This window comes from Manacus candei, unplaced genomic scaffold (assembly GCF_025592945.1).
Source record: "Manacus candei isolate 608988 ecotype Guabito, Panama unplaced genomic scaffold, ASM2559294v1 h1tg000023l, whole genome shotgun sequence".
Taxonomy (NCBI): Eukaryota; Metazoa; Chordata; class Aves; order Passeriformes; family Pipridae; genus Manacus; species Manacus candei.
The window spans coordinates 8,377,954-8,398,620 of NW_026138071.1; the positions used below are offsets into that span (position 1 = coordinate 8,377,954).

Below are 20,667 nucleotides of genomic sequence, written 5' to 3' on the forward strand. Positions count from 1 at the left end.
ATATAAACTCAATTGCTTGTTGTTCCAGTTACTTTAAATGCCATGGTGCATTTTTTGGCAAAAGCCAGAGATGCTGTCAATCTTTTGGTTAAATTCCAGTTAGATATCTGCATTCTGCCTACTTATGTTCCTATCACAGTTTCAGTGACATGCAGCAAGATTCCCTGGAGTCTTACCTTGCAGTATGGTGTCAAAGCAGGCTGTTAGCTACTGCTTTTCATCAATGAGATTTAAATTCTGTATTGGAAAAATCATCTTAAATCTCTTAAAGCATTAATGTGAGAATTTCTGTATCACTGACAGAACTACCAAAGACTCCAGGAACTGATGGAATGGACAGGCTAAATCAGTTAAGTGCAATCACATGCACTAACTAATTAAAATAATTGAAAAGGGCATCTCGTCTTTCCTAGTCACAATGACATCTGCATACAAGCTAGGAAAAAATTCCAGATATTTCAGTTTCTGAACTGTCAGCGCCCCTTTGAATTCTTAAGATGGGGAACTGAGGAGTTATGCCCCTGCATTGCTTCCAAGTTCTGCACAAAACCTGTGTCTTAATTAATTATGAACTCTCCTCCCTCTGCCTATCAGCTTTATGCTCATTCACGGGCGTTATGCTTATTAACATCGCTAAATCAGCTGACTTAATACTTCACTTTGCTTAGAAATTATCCTCTTAATTGTAAAAAAAGAAACTCTGAAATCTGGTATTTCAGCACCACTCCTTCTCCCACCATGCACCCACTGGGATATAATCTTGCTGCAATTGCAATGAGCGATGAAAATCAGTGAACTGATGTATCCAGTTTATCTAAAGGAGTTCTAATTTTTTTTTCCAGACACAATTACTTTGCTGAAAACGAACCCTATCTTTGCTTCCAATACACTCAATAGCATATAACAAAACACAATTAGAGTACTGGAACATGTAATTAAGTGCTGCTTTAAGCTACTCTAATCAATGGAGCTTATTTCCACAATGTATAATTTTTTTTAGATGCCTAGTATAGTTGAATGGTCTTCTGTAAGCTTCCCTAGTTTCTCCAGGCAAAAGGCGGAAAGCTGCTTTTAACTCCAATTTTGTTTTTAAAATAGAGGCAAACTGCCAACCAGCACCGTGCATGTCAGCTTCACTCCAGCTTGGCTGCACCACTGACACAGGCTGTCTGCCAGCTCCATTGGAGACAAATGGATTGAATACACCAACCATGGGCAAGAATAAGACTAGTTTAGGAATAAGAACAGAGAGGAAGGAAAAAAAGGTAGAAAGCACTTAAAATACAACATTAATGTATTGTATAGAATCAGTTACGACTTTCAGGTGAATATAAAGGCAAGTGTACATACCTTTGCATTTGTTTGTTGTCTTATCCAAAATAGCCTTCGTGGATACAATTTTCCCATACCTAAAATGTATCACACATATGTAAAGAAAATGAGAAAAGAACATCCTATTATAAGAGATACACAAATCACCTTATTTTATACCCTAGTATCCTTTACTCTATGCAAAATTGAACAATATATAGACTATATGTAATGAAAACTCATGTGGAGGTGGAAATGACAAAAAAGATTAACAATTTCAAGCACGATCTTTTCTATTCACCTTATGTTCTCAGTGGTACAACAGAATCACAAAGCAAGCCAGAAAAAAGTGCTTTATAGAAAAGAATACAATGCAGTTAAAATCGTGGTACATATAAGACACCACATTTTAGACAGAAGCTTGGACTCTCTCAGTATATACACCAGTTAAAGCAGACAAGTTGCCTTGTCAGTGCTAGGCTTGCTAGCTAACACTGTATGTGAAGAAAAAAAAAGAGAAGAAAACCCAACAAAACCTCAACTGACAAACAGAAAAATATTAGATTTAATTTAATATTATTCTGCTCTGGAAAGTGACAAGTGGAAGATTTATGAAAGCTGATCAACAAAGTGGCAAAAAATTTTCTGTACATTTCTGTAAATATAAACAATTTCAACTAAAACCAAAACATTCCTCAGGAAAGTTTCAATTTTCTTTTTCTCACTGCCTGTTCCTCAGCTTCTCAGTAACTGATGAGCCCAGGTACCAGTCTGCTATGCAGCCCAAAGGTGAGCACACAGAGATCTGAGCAACCAAGCTTGCAGAAGCAAACCCAGTTATAGGAAAATTGCTGTTTCTGAAGTACTCTACAATGTTTATCAGAATTGGGTATTTCAATCACATTTAGAGTAGAATTTATTGCTGCAGGGAAAAACTTGAAATTTCCCTTGGAAGACAAATCCAGTTTCAATTTAAAAGCAGGAACTCTGTTGGCCTGCATCAGCAGCAGAATTGGAAATGGAACACAGGTTTCCCAAGCTCCTCACTCACAATCTCCTCTGTTTGCTTGTGAACTACACTTGATACAGTGCTGTGAGCACACAAGAAAGAAACGATGCAAGAGGAGTTTGCTTTCACATGAGAATATAATGCAACTTATTACATTAACAAGTATATCTACATACTGTGCGCTAAGAGGCTCTTTAGCATTGTGCAAGAAACCAAAATGAGCTGAAAATTATGAGAAATGTTATCAGTATAAGAAAGGGGAATTTGGAGAAGAATAAAGTTTTGCCATCTTACCTGCTAAATATAATTGCAACAAAGTGAGTATCATTTCAAAAAGATGTTATGTCAAAAGACAACTAACTCAATTTCTGCAGTAGCTGTATTAGTCTTTAAAATTCTTCAAAATATATGAGGTCTAATAAATGATGCTTCATTCACTAAGAGTACTCAAATAACTGTTCACTTGCAAAGTGATAGTTATTCAAAGACAAAATCTATTTACAAAGTACTTTCCCCCTAAAGAACATTTAAATACAAGTTTCAATGTAGTTATCAATCTTGGTAACCAATTTCAATTCAATTCACCAGTTTCTGTTTATTCAATGAGCTACTGTATGGCTTCAAATGGTTGCAAGGGAGTAAACCAGGAACATAAGCCACAAGGTGATGGCTTTCTTATTTTATCTGAAACTGTGAGCCTCTACACTGGTACAAAATAGAACTATCCATCTATAGCCTAAAAATGTACAAGCATCAATGAAAATCAGTGCATACCTAAATATACCATTTTAGAAACTGTAATAAAGCAATAGAAATTGTGCCTAATAGTTGGAGCAGGTACTTCCTTATTAGTGCCACTTATTTTCCAAATATGTTATTCCATTTAGAAAGCTTTATAATCCCTAAGTCAAAACTTCTGCAGAACTTTTCTTAGTCCAGAGTAAAAACACATGCTATAAATGAGAGAAGGGAACTGTTCAGGCCGCTTGTACCCAGCATGACATTTGACAGCCAGCATTCTCCATATCCTATCAGCTTCCCTAAGCTTCTTAAAGAGAAAAGCTACATAACCAAAGGATGATCTTGTCCCTCCTACTGTTTCAGTTCTTGAAAGCATAGAAAGTGGTGGTGAAGAACTACAGCACTGGGTATCTATGTAAGCACAGTAACTCAGTCGGTTGGTTCAAGGTGGGGAGTCAGGGCTGGTTGTGGACTGCACTGGCCCACCTATGCTGACACACACCAGTCCATAAACAGGTGCCTGTATGTCTGTTCTTTACAGCAAATTTGTGGACCACCTTCCAGTGTGTAAGATGGCTTAGTGATTTATTTCACTGTTCTAGATAGCACGGCTTCTGCAAAGAACCAGCCACCATGGAAGGCTGCCAAGAAATTTCAGCAGTGTGAGTCTAGGAATAAACTGGGAACCAGTATAACAATAGCAGCTATCACCAGGATTTCTCCTACGATATTCCCATGTGCTAGCTTTCTACTCACGCCATGAGGCACAGAAATGCAGTTTACCCGCCCTGACCCTGGCCACAGGGATACATCCTCTCCTTGTTCCCAACATGGGGTCTGATACCAGAGGAAATTACTCCTTGCAGTTCCTCCCAAGTGCTTCCTTCAAATTATGACCATCGCGAAAACCTACTTTCTTCCCCTTGAATTCTACAGTCCTAATACTCTGCTTTTAATAGTCTCCTGTCTTCGATTTGTCAGGTGCCACTGCAATCAAAACCCAGCAGAAATCAATGAGCTATGAAATACATCAGTCATGATGTAAACTGATACGTATCATCTGCTTAAAAAAAAGGATTATAGCAAGCAAGAGAAAATTTATATTTTATGATGTTAGGTCATGCCTGAAGATGATAATTCCTCTCAAAGCTCCTGTACATCTAGTTGTCTTAGGCACTGTGCAGAGGCTTCTCTCCAGCTCCACAGCCTTACTGCATGCTTGGTGAGACTTCCTACCTACAGCAGAGCACTATTTTCATGAGTGGCAGAATCACTTCTACAGTGATTGGCAATTGCTTATTCCCTCGGCCATGGAGTAATTTTTTAAAATATACTTTCTCTTAAATTCAGTATCAGTCTTGAGAAATAACTGCTAATCTAGCTGGTGACAAGCAACTAGGTATCTCTTACTAAGTGGGTTATTTATCTCCCAAAAATAATATCTAATTAATATTCAGCAGCAATAAAGATTTTCCTTTTTTTTTTTTTTGTTTTGTTTTGAGTGCTTTTAACATATTCTCTCTTCAGTCTGAATTATCTTTGGAGATGGAAAATGTTTTCAGCTTTGCATCTCTTTTCTACACAGCACCTGGACCAATGTCAACTTGCATATTGAGAAAGAGAGGGCTTGGGTAAGAGGCAGGTAAATAATTGCCAGGGTGCACTGGGCATGGGATTAAAAGGGATATGCCCAGTAGCAGCCTGTGAACAGTGTACAAGCTATCATTATAGTACAGAACACCAATACAAATGTCTATCTGCATAGGAGATAAAGAAGAAACTTGTTCAAAACCAAGTTAGGAAGAAATGCAGTATTGCTGTTTAATAGGATAATGCTTACCACTGCCCACTACATACTCTCGGTGCAGAAATGAAAGAATTACCTTCATCTGCTCAGCTGCCCCAAAATTTATTGCCAGGCAATGTGAATCTCAAACACAGCACTATACCTTTGTCTTAGATACTTCTGAAGTGGAAGACTTGAAGCAAAGCATCACCATATACTTCTTTAAAATCACATTGTTCAGCAACATGGTCAAAAACAGTGCAAACAATCACCCTGACAGATTTATTACCAATAGCTAGAGACACTTTTAACATTTAAAACATCTCTGAAGCCTAATTTTGGCAACCTCCATGATGTTGAGATAAAAGGGTCCTTATAAAACTAAGTAGATGTATCAACCTGAACCCCTGTTTATTTTTTTCCCTTTGTACATCTGGAAATATAATGAACATACTTGCAAATGTGAGGGTGGTAAGATGCCATCATAAACATGACAAAGAATGAGGAATGAAGTAGCTTGAACTCTCTGCCCCAAGCGCTTTTTTTCAAGTTTTGAAAGAACTTATCTGTGTGTGCATTAGGGAGGTACAGTAAGAACTGGTAGTGAGAGGCTTGATAAGGTTTCTCTGGAATGAATTGTTCAAATCCTTGGCCACAACAGCTTAATGTAATATATCTTATGCTACCAAGCTTTTCTTTGGACTGCTTTCAAACTATCTTCCAGCTTGTGCTGTGAAGGGTTTCTCTACCATCTGACATGGACACAAACATGCCAGAAGGAACTCTGTTACCATGAAAAATCCTTGCCTTTTATTGCTGTTCAGGTCCTCCATCCTGAACTGTCCAGAACTTTGCATTGAAGATGAGCAGTGCTCTTTCTTTGCCTAAGTCCAATCCAGTTATAAAAAGAGCATTCCTAGAGATCCTGGTGTTACAGCTTGCATTACTGCAGTGCTGTCAGAATTCCTCTGTTATGCAGAAACAATGCTGCATATCTTCTGTGTTTATTCTACATTAATTTTTACATCTTAGCATCTTATCAATGCCTTCCATGGAATGCTCTTACTTTTAAGAGTCAGAGTCATGTGGTAAAACCAGACATGGATTTCATAACATGTAAGTGGTTCTGTGAACTCACTTTAAGGTGGAATAATGAAAGGAAAGGGAATCTGGTTGAACACCAAAATTTCAGTAGGGAGCCAATATTCTCACCAGGTGACTCAAAGACTAGAGAGAGCACAACAAATTGGCAGATCCAGCAAGCAGATCAGTTAATCCTAAAATATAATGCAGTTGCTGAATAAATTCCCATCAAAATAAGTCGTACTTTAGACTGGGATAAATAACAAGAACAAAATGCACAAAGCAAATACTTCCAAAGCAATTCCTATATATTAATTGTAACACTAAAAAGAACATGCAGGTGGGGCTGCTTAGTCTGTAAATCAGCTTTAAAAATAAAAGAGGCAACAACAAAAAGACAAACAAAAACCCTTTCTTATTCAAGATGGCCATATTCAGCACACAATATGGTCAGTGGGCACCTTGCACATGCTCTAAATGCAGTAAATTCCTGCTTGAAAGGAAATCATGCTATCTTTCAGTACAACCCTACATAAATGCAGATAACAAACACTGACTTGTGCAAACGAGTGATGTGCAACTTTTAAGATAATCCTCACCTCCCCAAACAGAGAGTGTTGTATTTTGAACACTACAACTCAAAATATGAATATAATATGAAACTGATGGTCTTACTAGCCAAGCCCACACCACCAACTATCTTGCTTGTAGAGTAGGTGGAAGCCAGTCCATTCATCTCAGCTGAGACTTGAAGAGAAGAAACCCTAACAGTCCATGAGAAAGCCTCATCTCTGCTGCAGTTCTCAGCTCCTCTATAATACCTGGTGCAAAAGGAGCAAAGAAAATTCCCTGGAACTGAGGAAAAGAGTCAAGGGAGTTGTCATTAAGAGCTGACTTGGGACAGCCATCTCCTGTTCCTCACTGATCTTCCAGTGTTCAGAGCATTTCTAAGCCAACAGCAAAGCCAAGGAAACATAATCAGCCCCAGCAATCTTTTGCCCTGGATCCAAAAACCAAGCTCAGAGCAGTACAAAAGGTTTTATCTGGCTCCCATACCTCCCTCTCTCTGTTGCATTTTGGGAAAGTGGTGTACTGAACCTTAAGCTCTTGCTCCCTTTTAAGCTTAGACAAATATAGGGAGTTTTTGTTTCTCTATGTATCAAATTTTTGACTTCCCAGTAAGGGGAATTTCAGAAAATAATTGTTAATACAGCACTGCTAGTCCTTGTGATAGCCTGTTCTGATCCTGCTCCGCAGCTATGGGTAAATGTTCTCTTACAAAGACTGGGTAAAGGAATTTATTCAATCCAGCGGAATACTGAATTTGGAGAACAGAATCAAACCATATGGTTTCCATTTTTAAATTTTTCTTCACCACATCTATGCTGTAGCGTAGAAGGAGACACTGCTGAGAACATTTTGTCTGTATTTTGTTTTCTGTTGTTGGAAGACACGCTATTCTTTGAGAAACTCTTAGGAATAACTCAGTCCGTTTATGGCCATCATGGGCCTAAAAGTCTGCTACTGGAACATAATGAGTACCTACCACCAAAAGCATAATTAAACATAACATAAAAAGTTGCAGTTATGCTTTTCGTATTTTTATTTTCACTGTTAATGAGTACCCATAATTTAGCTTAGTATGAGTTGTTTCGAAATTGTTATAGATTTGGCTAATTTATTTGGTTCAGTAAAATCTCCTTTACTAGCTTCAGATATTCAAGCATTGGGTTAATCAATGCCACCAGATGTGCCCTCTTTCAGGCACTAGATCATATTTTTCATGATGTGCAAAATAGAACTTCCTCATTAATCTAAATTAAAGTGTTGCTTTCATGACATGCTGTTAAATGGTCATATGGTTTTGACATAATGCTAGTTCCTTCCTTTCTTACTAATTGTCCCTTTGACTCTCTCCGGTACTTCAGAGAGAAAGATGGTGTTTTCCAAATATCCAAATACCCAAGTAGTTCTCATTGTCAATGTTTATTATTTTACTCAGGAGATAAATAATACGTCCAAATAAATTAGAATTAATTCTTATAAAAGCCAACTACTGTTTTGTCTTTACAAAATTATGAAAATTACATTGTGTGCATTAATGTAAAGACTACTTTTGAAATCTGTGTACTTAAAAAAACCAAACAAAAACCCAAACAAAAAACCAAACCTAAACAAAAAAATCCCCCAAACGACCCCCTGCAAACAAAACCAACCGATGAAACAACAACCAAAAAAACCTCCACAGATCATTGGCTTCAATGACAAATCAATAGTCTTACATGCTGCTGTAAATTCTTCATTAAGACCAGCAATTCTTTCTTCATAAGCTCTCTACCTTTAATTCTTCATTTAAATTTTGTATATTTGTGTTTTCAATAAGAATCAGTGGATAAGAGTATATGTCATCATCATTACCAATGCCATTACCAATATCAGCCCAGTGCAAACTACTATTACTTTGGTACAAATAATTTTTTATTCAGGCTCAGTAGGTTACAATTTCAGATTTCCCTGAGAAGTTATCAAAAGCAGTAAAAACAGATCCAAACCCAGATATTCTCTCATCTCTTACAGCTGCCTGTCTTTAAAGGAGCAGAGGCTTTGCACAACGGACATACACAACTTTGCAAAATGTGAACAAATGCCTTCGTTTCTCGGACAATATTAATTTCAACAAATAAAAAGCAGTATTTTATGAATAGGTATTTGGTTTGTAGTGTACACGCTCTACACAAATGCAAATACTCCTTAAAGCTAAAAATAAACAAGAATTCAAAATCCTGGTGGATAGTGAAGAGACACACAGAAAATGATTTTGGAAATAATTATATTTCAGCTACCCAATTTGTTTTTCTCAAGAGTAGTTACTTCCTTGTTCAGACAAAGATGAGTTGTGGGGACAGGGAAGACATGATTTTAGAATCAGGAAATGTTTGCTTCCTCTTGTTCTTGCTCTGTAAAGATGGGAATAACCTCTATCCATTCCTTTCCCCTGAAATTCAAGGGGAAAGAGTCCTGTTAGTATCCTACGGCTATTTTTATGACATTTTTGCAAAGGTTTTTCAATTAGCATGCTCCTTTTTGCACAACAAATTGATTAGCTTAAAAGCATGACCCACTGTACAACATCCTTTCATTTAGCACAACCAAGGAAGACTCTGAGTACTAGTGTCTCCAGGCATTTTAAACGTTTCAGACATATTTCAGTTGACACTAAAGCAGCATTCTTAATGTGGCTTTTTAGTGTGTAGTAATTGAACATATTTCCAACAACTGCCTGCAGAGGTGTTTTCTCTGTCAGTCTTAAGTCAACAAAAATGTGAGGGCATGTTTCTTTAGTTTTATTTTATAAGGTTAAGAATGTTGCAATACGTGAAAAAGCAGTTATTCTTCAGTCCTATGATGACACAATCATGGGGGAAAAATTTTTTAAAATAATCCATTAAGACAGACACACACAAACCCTGCAAAGAGGAGTTGGAGGAGAAGGCTGTCTTGATATCCTGTTGGGCATCAAGAAGAATTCGGCTGATGCTACTTTGAGAAAAAACACAACAGCAGTAGTATTGATCTAAAAAGAGATTTAAAAGCTTAAGTATAAAATCTTTACATTATGGTTTATTTGGGGGCTTTTTTAGTTAATTGAAAAGAAAAAAAAAGGCAAATTCTGAAGGATGAACCTGTAACTTCTATTCTAGGCTCTGACAAGTTTATCAGCATCTGTAGTCTCAGTCGCTCCACTGAGGATGTGAATTCAGATACTTGGCAGAGCCATGATTAATATCACCCTCTCTTCAAGGACAGTTTTTTTGTCAAAGCCCTGAATCTTGGCGTATCTTTGCTCAGCTGCAACATGATTTTTACTACTAAATACATGGCATATAATTTCCTTTTAATCTTTCATAGGCTAGCAAGAAAATAATGTTCAACTTTATGGTAGGGAGGGACCAACACAATAGCTCCAGACACTGAAAAAGGAGAGAACAATAGCAGCTAAAGTGGAAGAGCTGACACCTTGCCCTGCATAGAAGATCATCTTTCACATTTCTGACTCCTAACGATTCTCATCACCCTAATGATTCTTATGAAAGCCAGGGTCCTAACATACTGGTCCTAAATTTGTTGATTATATAGCTGTTTTAACTGTGAAGACACAAGATGTCACATGCGGCAAAGAAAAACAGAATTTCAAGTAACAAATTGTGAAAAACTATCCTATTCAATGCTTCTTGAAGCCTCTGCCCCTGCAGTAACCCAACCTGACTTCTGACAAGCTGAGGTGATTTAGTATAATCTCTGAACCATCTGCTAGGCTATCTGTCAGTTCAGTAGCCTTCTTACTTTACAGTTTATAGGTTAAGCAGGATAAATAACCTATCAGAAACACAAACAGATTTGCCTCTTTGACACACTTTGAAATGCAAGTATTGTCTAAATAACCATAGCTTGCTTACTTTTAAACTGAAGAAAAAGAAAATTAAAATCAAAGTAATGCATTAAACAAAATGACTATTCTTTCAGAAGAAGAAATTGTTTATCATAATCTTTACAGTTTATGAAATCTACAGATCAAGAGAGCTAAATTATTTTTTCCTAACTAATTTCTGCCTACGCTTTTAGGAGATTTTTCCCTTCACCCATTTAAAAACACACATGTGAAGTATTTTAAAATGTGTAAATTGCGTAGAGTTACGTTTTCAAACATCTGTTTGTAGGGACAAAAATGCTGGTTGACATTAAAAGTGTTGTTTCCTGCCAATGGTCTAGAGAGTTTGATGAGCAATGTGTAATTTATATTAAGTGTTCTTCCACTGAAAGCATTACAGAAAGTTCTACTGTAAGACGTGGAACTGAGGATCATTCATATGAAAATCGTTTGTAGTTATTCGCATAGTCACAAACAATAAATCTCAGTAATCATAAATTATCTGAAATCAAACAACATATTAAGATGATCCACACAAGAAGTCACTAGTAAATGCTGCAACATTAGAAAAATCAAGACGTCTGCCTTTCAGTGCCTCCCCCACAAAGCAGGCTGTGCTTCCTAATCTGTACTGTCCAGCATCCTGTTCAGCAGAGCAAACTCTGGAAAATCCAGATTTTACAAAAAAAAAAAAGAGATAACTAATTTAAAAGATATTCAGAATTCTTGGTTAATTCACTTTTTAGTACTACAATTATTCTTACTAAAGAAAACACAGGACAATCTAGATTTTCTCCAGCAATTTGCATTTGCAACCACTAACAAGGCTATTCAGGTATATGGGAAGAGGTTACAGTTTCCTATTGTTACAAATGGAAGAACAAAACCATGTTATTTTAAGAAAGCAAATGGTCTCACCCTGTTGTTTTCTTACCATAATACTACAGAATGGACACAAATTATGCCTAGGTTAAGAACAAAGCACTGAAAAAAAAAATCTGCATTTAACACATAACTGAAAGCAAAACCTGAAACAATATTATTTTCAAATAATTATCATAGTTTCTGTGGCTCCCAGAAAGAATATAAAAAATATGAGAGCACAGAGTTTCATATAGCCATGAAAGATTTTTAAATAATAATTCATTTGCAAGCAAAATAAGAAAGCATCAAAAAGGTTAAAATTACAAGTCTGAAATATTATTTCTAAAGTCTAGTGATTTCTTTTATCCTTTTTTTCATACTGAGAAATGATCACTACTAAAACAATGATTTGGGAAGATGAGAAATTAACCCAGATGAATGCTAATATGTATTTATAAGCCAAGCTCATGGCAGGTCTGCAGACGTGCATGTATTGATTTACCACTGCTAGCTGTTTTAATCTGAAAGTGAGGCACTATTTCTACACCCAGCCATAAATCTTGGAAAATTTCAGCCTCACAGATTTTGTAGAGCCTACACTAACAGCCAGAAAGAATAAAACTATGAAGATATAACAGAGCAGTCCTTGTTATTCATAATTCTTTTTTCTCCCGTGTTAAACATTAGAGATCAGCTTGGGAGAATAATTGAGTCCCTCTACCTGAAGACCTTTTATTTTTCAATTCCTCCTCCTCCATCCAAGGAAGACAAAGTCAGTCATTGTCAGCGTATGATGGATTGTCTATTATTTTGTCTGTTCCTAAGCATATTTCTTTTTCTTGTGGAAGGGAATTAAGGAAAAGGCAAAAATATAATAAATATAAATATATAAAAATATATATAAAAAATATTAAAAAATAAAATAATTTATCTACGCTTCCCAATACTTTTCCCCTTGTTTTAGTTAGAACAGTATAAATCAAAATGTGTTATTTTGACTACAGTCTTAGCTAGTATGAGATTACCCCCTCTCCAGATATATAGGCAGACATCTTTTAATATTACAAGCCTGTATATTTGCAGAAGGTTACTTTTTAATTCGTTCTTGCATGTTAATTTCACTTCTACTGAAAGTTGCTAACCGAATCTTTACCCACAGTTTAAATAGATGATGCCCCACAGAATACGCCATAAAAGTCCTGAAAACCATATCACTGGAGATTGTCATAGTACAAGGGCACTTTCAGCCACATCCCGTTTCCTAAACCCTGATCCATGTGTCAACTCTGAACTACAAAAAAACTGTTTCACATATCGTGCAAATTACATATATACATCTAAAAAAATTACATACATTCATATGTACATGCATACATAATGCTTTTTCTCGCATTTATCTTGTGTTGAAGAGGTCTAGTTGCTGGAATAATGCCTATCAAAGATAACTTTTTCAAAATACATCAATGTATTTTGTATGTTTTCCTTCTGGTCTTGTAACATGAAGACAACTCAAAGTCAACAGGATGACTCCAAGACTTGGCCTGCTGGGTTAAAATATCTTATACACAAAGATACCTGTTTGTTCTTACCTCTATCTTGCACTAATTTAACACCCCATCTTGGAAAGTGTTGACTGCCTCTCTTCTGTCTGGAAGGCAGAAGAGGGAAAAACCCAATACATTCAAATAACTTCTAGTCTCTCTGAACTGCATTTTAGCAGTAGCTCTTTTATGAAATACTCAAGAGCTATTTTATACTGGAATTAACACCTCATAATGAAGAATCTGTACAATAAACAGAGTATGATCTCTTTTAATTTCTGGTAACTTAATGTCAATCATTAGAACAGCACTAAATGGACAAATTATTCAAAACCACTGCTATGCCTTCCGGAGGCCTTGTCTCCCTAATAGCATGGCATGTAGACTTTATCCCTATTTGAATTTGCTTCTGTAGTCTGAAGTCCCAGCTGTGCTGAATAGCAAATATCTCCATTTCAATAGGGAAAATGGTTGTACTAAAGTAGTTCTCTCCAGGGGTCAATATACTTCAGAAGGCCATTTAAGTGGCGGTATGTTATTGAGCAGAAACATCAGTTCACATATTATTGATTGTAACTGCATGGCTCTGTTGAAAAGATGCCTGCAGTAGTATTAAGTGCTGAGATAGGGACAGAGGAGTGTTATGCATTAAAAAAAATACTACCCATCTGTTGCCAAATTTTAGATAGATGAGCAATCACGAGCTGTAACACAAAATCTAAAGTGCAACCTCTGTGGCTGATGCGTCAGGGTCATATTCAGCAACACTTCCTCAGTTTCACACTGCTTAGACGGTCTTTTGAATATTGATTGAACCAAGCAGGAGGCAGAGCTGGATTTCTGCAGTTTTGCAAAGAGTATGTAATAGATACTTACATGGAAATTTGCTTTTGGTAGCTTAAATATACCATTTTCTTTAAAAACATCATTAACCTGTTCTGATCCCATCACTACAACAACTAGCCAAGTACAACTGAAGCCTTCTGGAACCACCACACGGTCAGCCCACTCAGCCCTGAGCTGCAGACAGTCCTGCAGTCACAGCACACTGCACTCCAGACTGCCATGGAAAACACACCAAGCTGGCTGAAATCAATGTGATCTCCAGACCCCCATCTCCAGTGACATTTTCCATAATGATTACGTCAAATACCATCATAGAAGGGTAAGTCCAGTGTCCTAGACTTCACTTTGGCAGTGTGCCCAAGGAAGCACTTGGATCACTGGGCTTCACATTGAAGTACACAGACAATGAAGGTTAATCCTGGCCTAGCAGGAAAAACCCAACCCATAAGCATTTGTGCAAAGGGTTGAGTCAAGACTCAGTCAACTGGGCTCAGAAAAAATTGAGATGCTCTAGTTGGCTATGTCAAGTGCAAGCCTGGATGGAATCTGCATTAAGCAGAGTAAGACATAGATTCAAAGTTTCTTAAAATGAGCAGTGGTAGGAGTTTCACAAACCCAGAGCATCAGCAGATCCCACAGAAGGGACTAGTCAAAAAACACCACAGAGTCAAGAAATATCAAACACTGCATGACAGCAAAGTTGAAAGGCAAGCCCAAAGTCAGTGAAGTCAGTCCTGTATCACCATCTTTCTTGAACAGATTCAACATATGCCAGCAAGGAAGCTTGTATGACATGGGTACAGTGTTTCTGGGATTTACAGACCTTTTTATTTCAGAGAGCCTGAGATGACTATTTCTTTGCCTACAATAGGGCAGTAGAACGAACTTTTCTTTTAGAAGTGATAAAGTACTATATGAAAGAACCCATAACTTCTATTTGAGGATGAATCTCAATGCCTACACTTCAGATTTTAAAATAGTTCATTTTCTAATTTTTCCAATCAATTTAACTAAACAAGATGCTTAAAACAACTTTAATAGAAATCTTAAAATACTTTTTATGAAAACCACTCAGAAGCAGGGAAACATAATGGATACAATTATCACATAGAAAAGGACTGAGAATGCAGTGGCTATACCCAGTGTCAGAAAGCCATCCACTAGTAAAGAGTTAAATAGTATCTAGGTCACTCTACCATCTTTCCTGCACACCCTCAGCTCACTGCATATCGGAAATGCTGTGTGGGAAAGCCAGGGAACTAAACTCACAGATCAAGTATGACTCAGACTGGAGTAATTTAATGATACTTTTATTCTCTTAAATTATCTTTGGGATTAAAAGAATCCACACCCTCAACATGAAACCAAGTCACGGTGAAAGGAAGAAACCACAAATTCACAGATCTTTGAGTTCACAAAAGGTATCTAGAAACAAATTAATTATAATGGTAAGGACTGAAACCTTTCCTACAACATACTATACGGTCAGAACAGCAGAAGGTGAAAAATTTGAGCCCCAGTCAGATGTTCTTCTGAAAGCCCTAGTGGAGATGATCTCAGTGACAGGAATGTCAGAGAACTGCCTGCCAAAAAAATAAAGAACTATCACAGTCAAATGCTGACCTCTACCACTAGAGGAAAGCAGCTTGAGAGAAACAGCCTCACATTTCCTCCAGCACTGAAGGAATTGAACTCAAGAGATGTCAAACATCTTTGGTACAAGCATAAGCAGAAGTCAGCTACAGCATCCTGGAGAATGCAGAACACCAGTGACCAAACACAAATCCAGTTAAATTCCTGATGAAAAATTAAAATTTCTGCAAATTCTCTCCCATTGAACAACGCAGAAGTTTGTAAAGGACACTAATGAGCAGATGAAAACATTGGTCTCAGAAATACTCCTTCCTGCCTATAATATAAAATTTTGAAAACTTACTCTTTCCCCTGCACTTCAAGCTGCTTCCCTGTCGCCCACTTAAGGAAAAGACAGAAAAAGGCACGGTAACTACCAGAAAATGAGGAGCAAAGCTAAGATGTCCTAACAGCACTAAGATGTCTTCTATCACAGGAACTTGAAAATTTTCATACAGAGAAACAGAAAGTAATTTCCCTTTTTTCATGGCAAAAATTTAACTAATTTTGTTGTGGTGATATGAATAGCAGTGGAAGCCCTTTTCACAAGGGTTTTAGTAGTATATTATAATAAGATTATAAAAAATTTAGCATCTGGCTCAACAGTTATATATTTAGATGTATTCTGCTCTGTTTCTAATTAAACTATTCTTTTTTTAAATCCCGTGAGATAAAGAAACTAACAATATTCCCACATCACTAGGATGCTTGTTCAGTAACCAGTTACCTTTAATAGTCAAGTCTTGCTGCTGCTCATCTTTCAGCTACATCCAAAACAGTGAGCCTGTGCTCCTCAGACTACCATCTCAACCTCAGTTCAAGTGTTATTTGAGAAACAGTTGATCGGTGACAGTCAGGGCTGTGCCCTCTTCCTGAGAGGGCCACTCTTTTCAAAGTATTTAATGACATCTACAAAAGTGCATAATTCTGAGTGAGTGTCCTAGACTTCAAAGAGAATTAACAAATATTTAACTGAATAAGCAATAAATAAAATGGGCGGAAAAAATCTTCGGAATTTCTCATGGAACAAAGTAATATGCAATTCACTTGGGAAGAACAGAGGACTGGGACAGATTCTTGTGTATTTTTATAATGTCATAGCTCTGAATATCTGGAAGATGTTAAAAAAAAATTGATCCTAATTTACATTAAAAAAGTACATTCATGCCTTGGTATGATGATGGACTTTTCAGCAGCAGTCCTGGCTAATGGTCTTTCACTCCTAGTACTGTACCTCTGTTCTGAAACATGGAAGCCCTGTAAGCCGTCACCGACAAAAAGGATCACAAAGCAAGACTTTCCCTCAAGTATCTGAGATCTTCAAAATGTAGCAAGCATACTTTTGGCAACAAATAAAAAAGCCTTAGCAATAAAACTAAGACAAAGCCCTCTGCACAATAAAAACATGTAGCTTCAAGTATGGGAAATGTAAGGGTTTGAATCCAGGGGTGGAGCGGGGTGGGGGAAGGCAAATGATTTACAAACACTCCTTTCCAGATCACAGTACTACAAACAGCAATGCGGGAAAGGAAATGCACATTGCTAAGTCAGCTCTGCTGGATACCCCACCATGCTGATACCCTCAGGCCTTGAAGGCAAAAAGTCTCTCTTCTCTCTGCCAAATGGCTTCTCCAGAACTCAGCCAAGGCATTCAGACTTAACACAGGGGAGATTTCTGCCTGGGGTACTGCACAGCTATAGGTTGAAAAGAAGAAGAAAACACAATGCCAAAAGAAAGAACCAGAGACTGTGGAGTTCATTTGGCAGTGTGCAATTATGTAGCTGAAAAGCTCAGCCCTCACTATCAAATAAATCCTAAGTCCACACTACGGAGCAGTAAGTGGTTTTAAACCCCAGCACTGGCAATAGGAGTGGTGGGGTCCCGACCTTGCTCTGTGTTTTCCAGGATCAGGCCTTTGTGAGCACACTGCAAACAGACAGTTTGAGTCAAGACTGCCATCATCTATGGGGCATAGGTAAGCATTTCTGTTTTACACCACTGGTGCTTTTGAACATACTAATTCCTTTGTGCTTTCACATATACACTAAATAAAATTATGTACTGAACTCTAAAACTGTGCTAGTCTCCGGGCTCCAAAAGCTCTTCAGTTACCCTTTCAACAAAGTCCTTGAAACCAGAAATAAGTAGTTTGGCTCTTTTTCAGGTCTTTAGATCATTTATTTCTGGCATTAAGGGTTTGCAAATAAAAGATTTGAGATTTCTCATGTATTTGTATTACCCTGTATGAAGCTTTTTTTCTCCTGATTTTAGATCTTCTATTAACATAATGCTTATTTCACTATTGCATTCGCTCAGACATTAAAGAAATAGTCCTCACTAATGCAAAAGAATAATTGTTGATATTTTGATAGACTTACGAAAGCTTATTTATGACTACAAGTAAACCAAAAAGCAGTGCTAGGATTTGAAATACTGATAATGTGTAAGACCTAAGTCTACAGTGTTCTCTTAGGCAAAAATACTGATCCACACTGTCTTTTAAAGATAGTATGTAAAATTACATAACTGCACAGAACACAGAAAACAAACATTTAAAAAGAGCACACATTTTGGACTAACATATTTCAGTTAAGATGACCACAATGATCAGTTAATTAAAGGCAATTATTTGTAACCAAACGTGAAGTTACACACATCTTGGTGGATAATTTTTCTCTTTTGGTAAAATAAGAGATTAAAGTAAGAGAAGAAATGGAAACATAAGGGGCAAGATAGGAGTACAAATCAGAGCATATCTTCCACTGAAAATTATTCTGTTAACGATTAACTCTACTCTCATGGGTTATTTCAAGTAGAATATTTGTACAAGTAACAGTGTCAAAACAGACCTCAAATCAAAGTCTTTTCTTTTTGAGTTTTCATTTGTGTTTTTTGCTCTATGTCCATGTATCATAACATTATCAACATTCAAATTAAAATTTGAAGAAAAGGGCAAGTTTAGTGTAAGCATGCTGGGGCAGAAACCAACTTGGTCTCTAAGCTGAGTCAATTCTGAACTGGTTTATGACTGAAGCACCTGCCTAAGCCGTCTGTGACAGAAGGGGCATTTTTTGGCACTATGGAACCCACTAAAAAGCCTGATTAGTACTTGTTAACATTTTTAGTAGTCCACTGGAATTAAACAATCCCCTTCAAAATGTTCTGGAATTACTGGTTATTCCAATGAATTACTGCTGCTATCACTTCACATCTGTGTCAGGTCCCTGCCACTGGGGAAGCTGGGGACTGGGACCCTGATCAAAGGCATTCCAACAGCTGCCACTGGACATTTCTTTGCTGCAGCTCTGTGGTTACATCTCCATACAACAAATACCTGCAGGCTTGCAAATGCTCACATATTTTGCAGGTTCCATGTTACCAAATCAGCTTTTTGTTTTCCAAAGAGAGATCTTCAATGGTGGTAACTTTTACCAATCTGTTTTTCTAGTGCTTCTTTTACAAGCAGTTGCGGCTGAAACATTCCTTCCACTCTCTTCTCCTCCCTCGCCCCCACTTCCTCAAGGAAATTCCATGGGATCACCATTCCTCTGGCCCCACACTGCAACAAAACTCTCAACTCCCAGAGGAGATGGAGCTTGTGCAATCACTGGATCTCTGCATCTGCGAGCACAAGGCAAACACAGAGTTCCTTCATGCATCTGTATCTGGATTGCTTGTTTTTTAAACAATGTGCTGAGGGGAACTGCTGACTACTCTTAGGCTAAATGAAATACTGAGTTTGAAAAACTTCAATCTTTGCCTAATCACAAAATGGAAAGAGAAAATTAAAACTATATTTTTTTTAAATTCAAGAAGTCTCAAGAGCCTATCTGCATCCGAAGGATAGGACTCTAGAAGACAACTTTTTAACTTTTCTTGCAATTACAATTTCCCCAAAAATACCTATGGGTCCCTAATGGCATTCTACAAGAAGGCATTATTATAAAAAAACTGCCCAGAACTTCTCAGAGAGGATTTCAGTGTGGATTTCATTTGATCATGAGGGTAAAGTTGTCTGACTTTTATTTCTGATTAATTAAAGTACCAATACTGAGAGGAAGAGAGAGAGTCTTCCTTTGCAGCCTGCCAGGCTAGACCCTTCATAACATGACTGCCAAAAGGAGTTGCTAAACAATAAAGGAAATGACTATTTAAACCAAACACTATGTCTCCAGGCCAATCGCAATTCCCATGGCATACCATCTAAAAGCCTTGCCACTGACTGTGGAAGTCAAACCCTAAAGAAAAGGAGCATTTCATCCTCCATATCAGGCCTACATCTCTCCAGTTCGTCTGGCAAAAGGAACATACAAAAATGAATAAAATTTCTTTTCAGCTGTGGAAATACCTGTATTTGACAGCTACCTCTTAAAAGATCGTCAGCTAAGACAGAAGCTAGCAGAGCTGGTTTACATACCATAGTGGCATGTAACTCCTACTCTGACAGTTTGTCTATCTGAGAAACTGGGTACATCAGCTGGGCAGAACTAAATTCTGGTCCTGGGGCTCGTGTGGGTGTTTCTCTGCACTGCTGCACTATGTCCCATGTCACTGTGTGCCTGCACAGGCAACAGTACTGACACAATCAGTGAATACATCTAGGGAGCACACCTTCACCATTCTTGGTGGTATGTTTGCTCTGAAGAGCAAAACTGAGTGAAAACTGAAGTTAAGGAAAACCTGCTGCAGATAATACAAACCCCAAACTATGCCACAGTCCTTCAACAGGGAATAAAGAAAAATATCTTGCTGGTAACATACAGAACTGAACACTACAAATCACATGCTATTCGATTACTAAAGAATCTATCTCCTCCTACAACCAAACAACATTCTGTAAACGTGGTGTTATTTATTAAGATGCATGCAATACTACTATTTTAAAAAATGCATACATAACACTCTAAAAGAAGAAATTTGCAGAGGGTTTCTTTCTACCCTAAAAAAGTAAGAACGATAGATAGGCTCTTGCTCCAAAATAATCAGTATTAATACCGTTCTCAAAGAGAACAGTTTCTGAGACACTGATGCATCACATTTAATTATATGACATGAAATCATATTCCACATAATAATGAATGCAATATTTCACTGCAGCTGACAAATCATGAAATAAAAATGCAAGAAAATGGAGAATAAAGGAGAAACGAAAGAAGAGAAAAAACACTTTAAAACAAATTGGAGTACTGAAACCTTCGATTCAACTTTTCTCTACCAACACCATCTATCCATAGGGGTTGTATTCATGTGCTACAGACATTTCCACAGGCAGAACTAAGCAGTAGTGACCTGCCCAGACCAATCTCCCAATGAGTTAAATGCAAGAGATGGTCAGAACACTTCCTGAAGTCCAGACATGTCTTTTTTTCTAATGAGATATACAGAATAAAATTAGCAAGTTTCTTGCTCTTAAGTGACAGCAGC

At 37.3% G+C, this 20,667-nt stretch overlaps 1 protein-coding gene across 4 annotated transcripts in view; it reads right to left on the minus strand.

Annotated features, from left to right (window-relative positions):
* The window catches only part of RBMS1 (RNA binding motif single stranded interacting protein 1), a 151,304-nt gene that overhangs the window by 45,953 nt on the left and 84,684 nt on the right, over positions 1-20,667 (minus strand). For all 4 annotated transcript variants that reach the window (XM_051787674.1, XM_051787673.1, XM_051787675.1 and 1 more), the window contains exon 3: positions 1,351-1,409. In XM_051787674.1, coding sequence (XP_051643634.1) covers positions 1,351-1,409 — 59 coding nt within the window. The remainder of the gene's footprint in view (positions 1-1,350; positions 1,410-20,667) is intronic.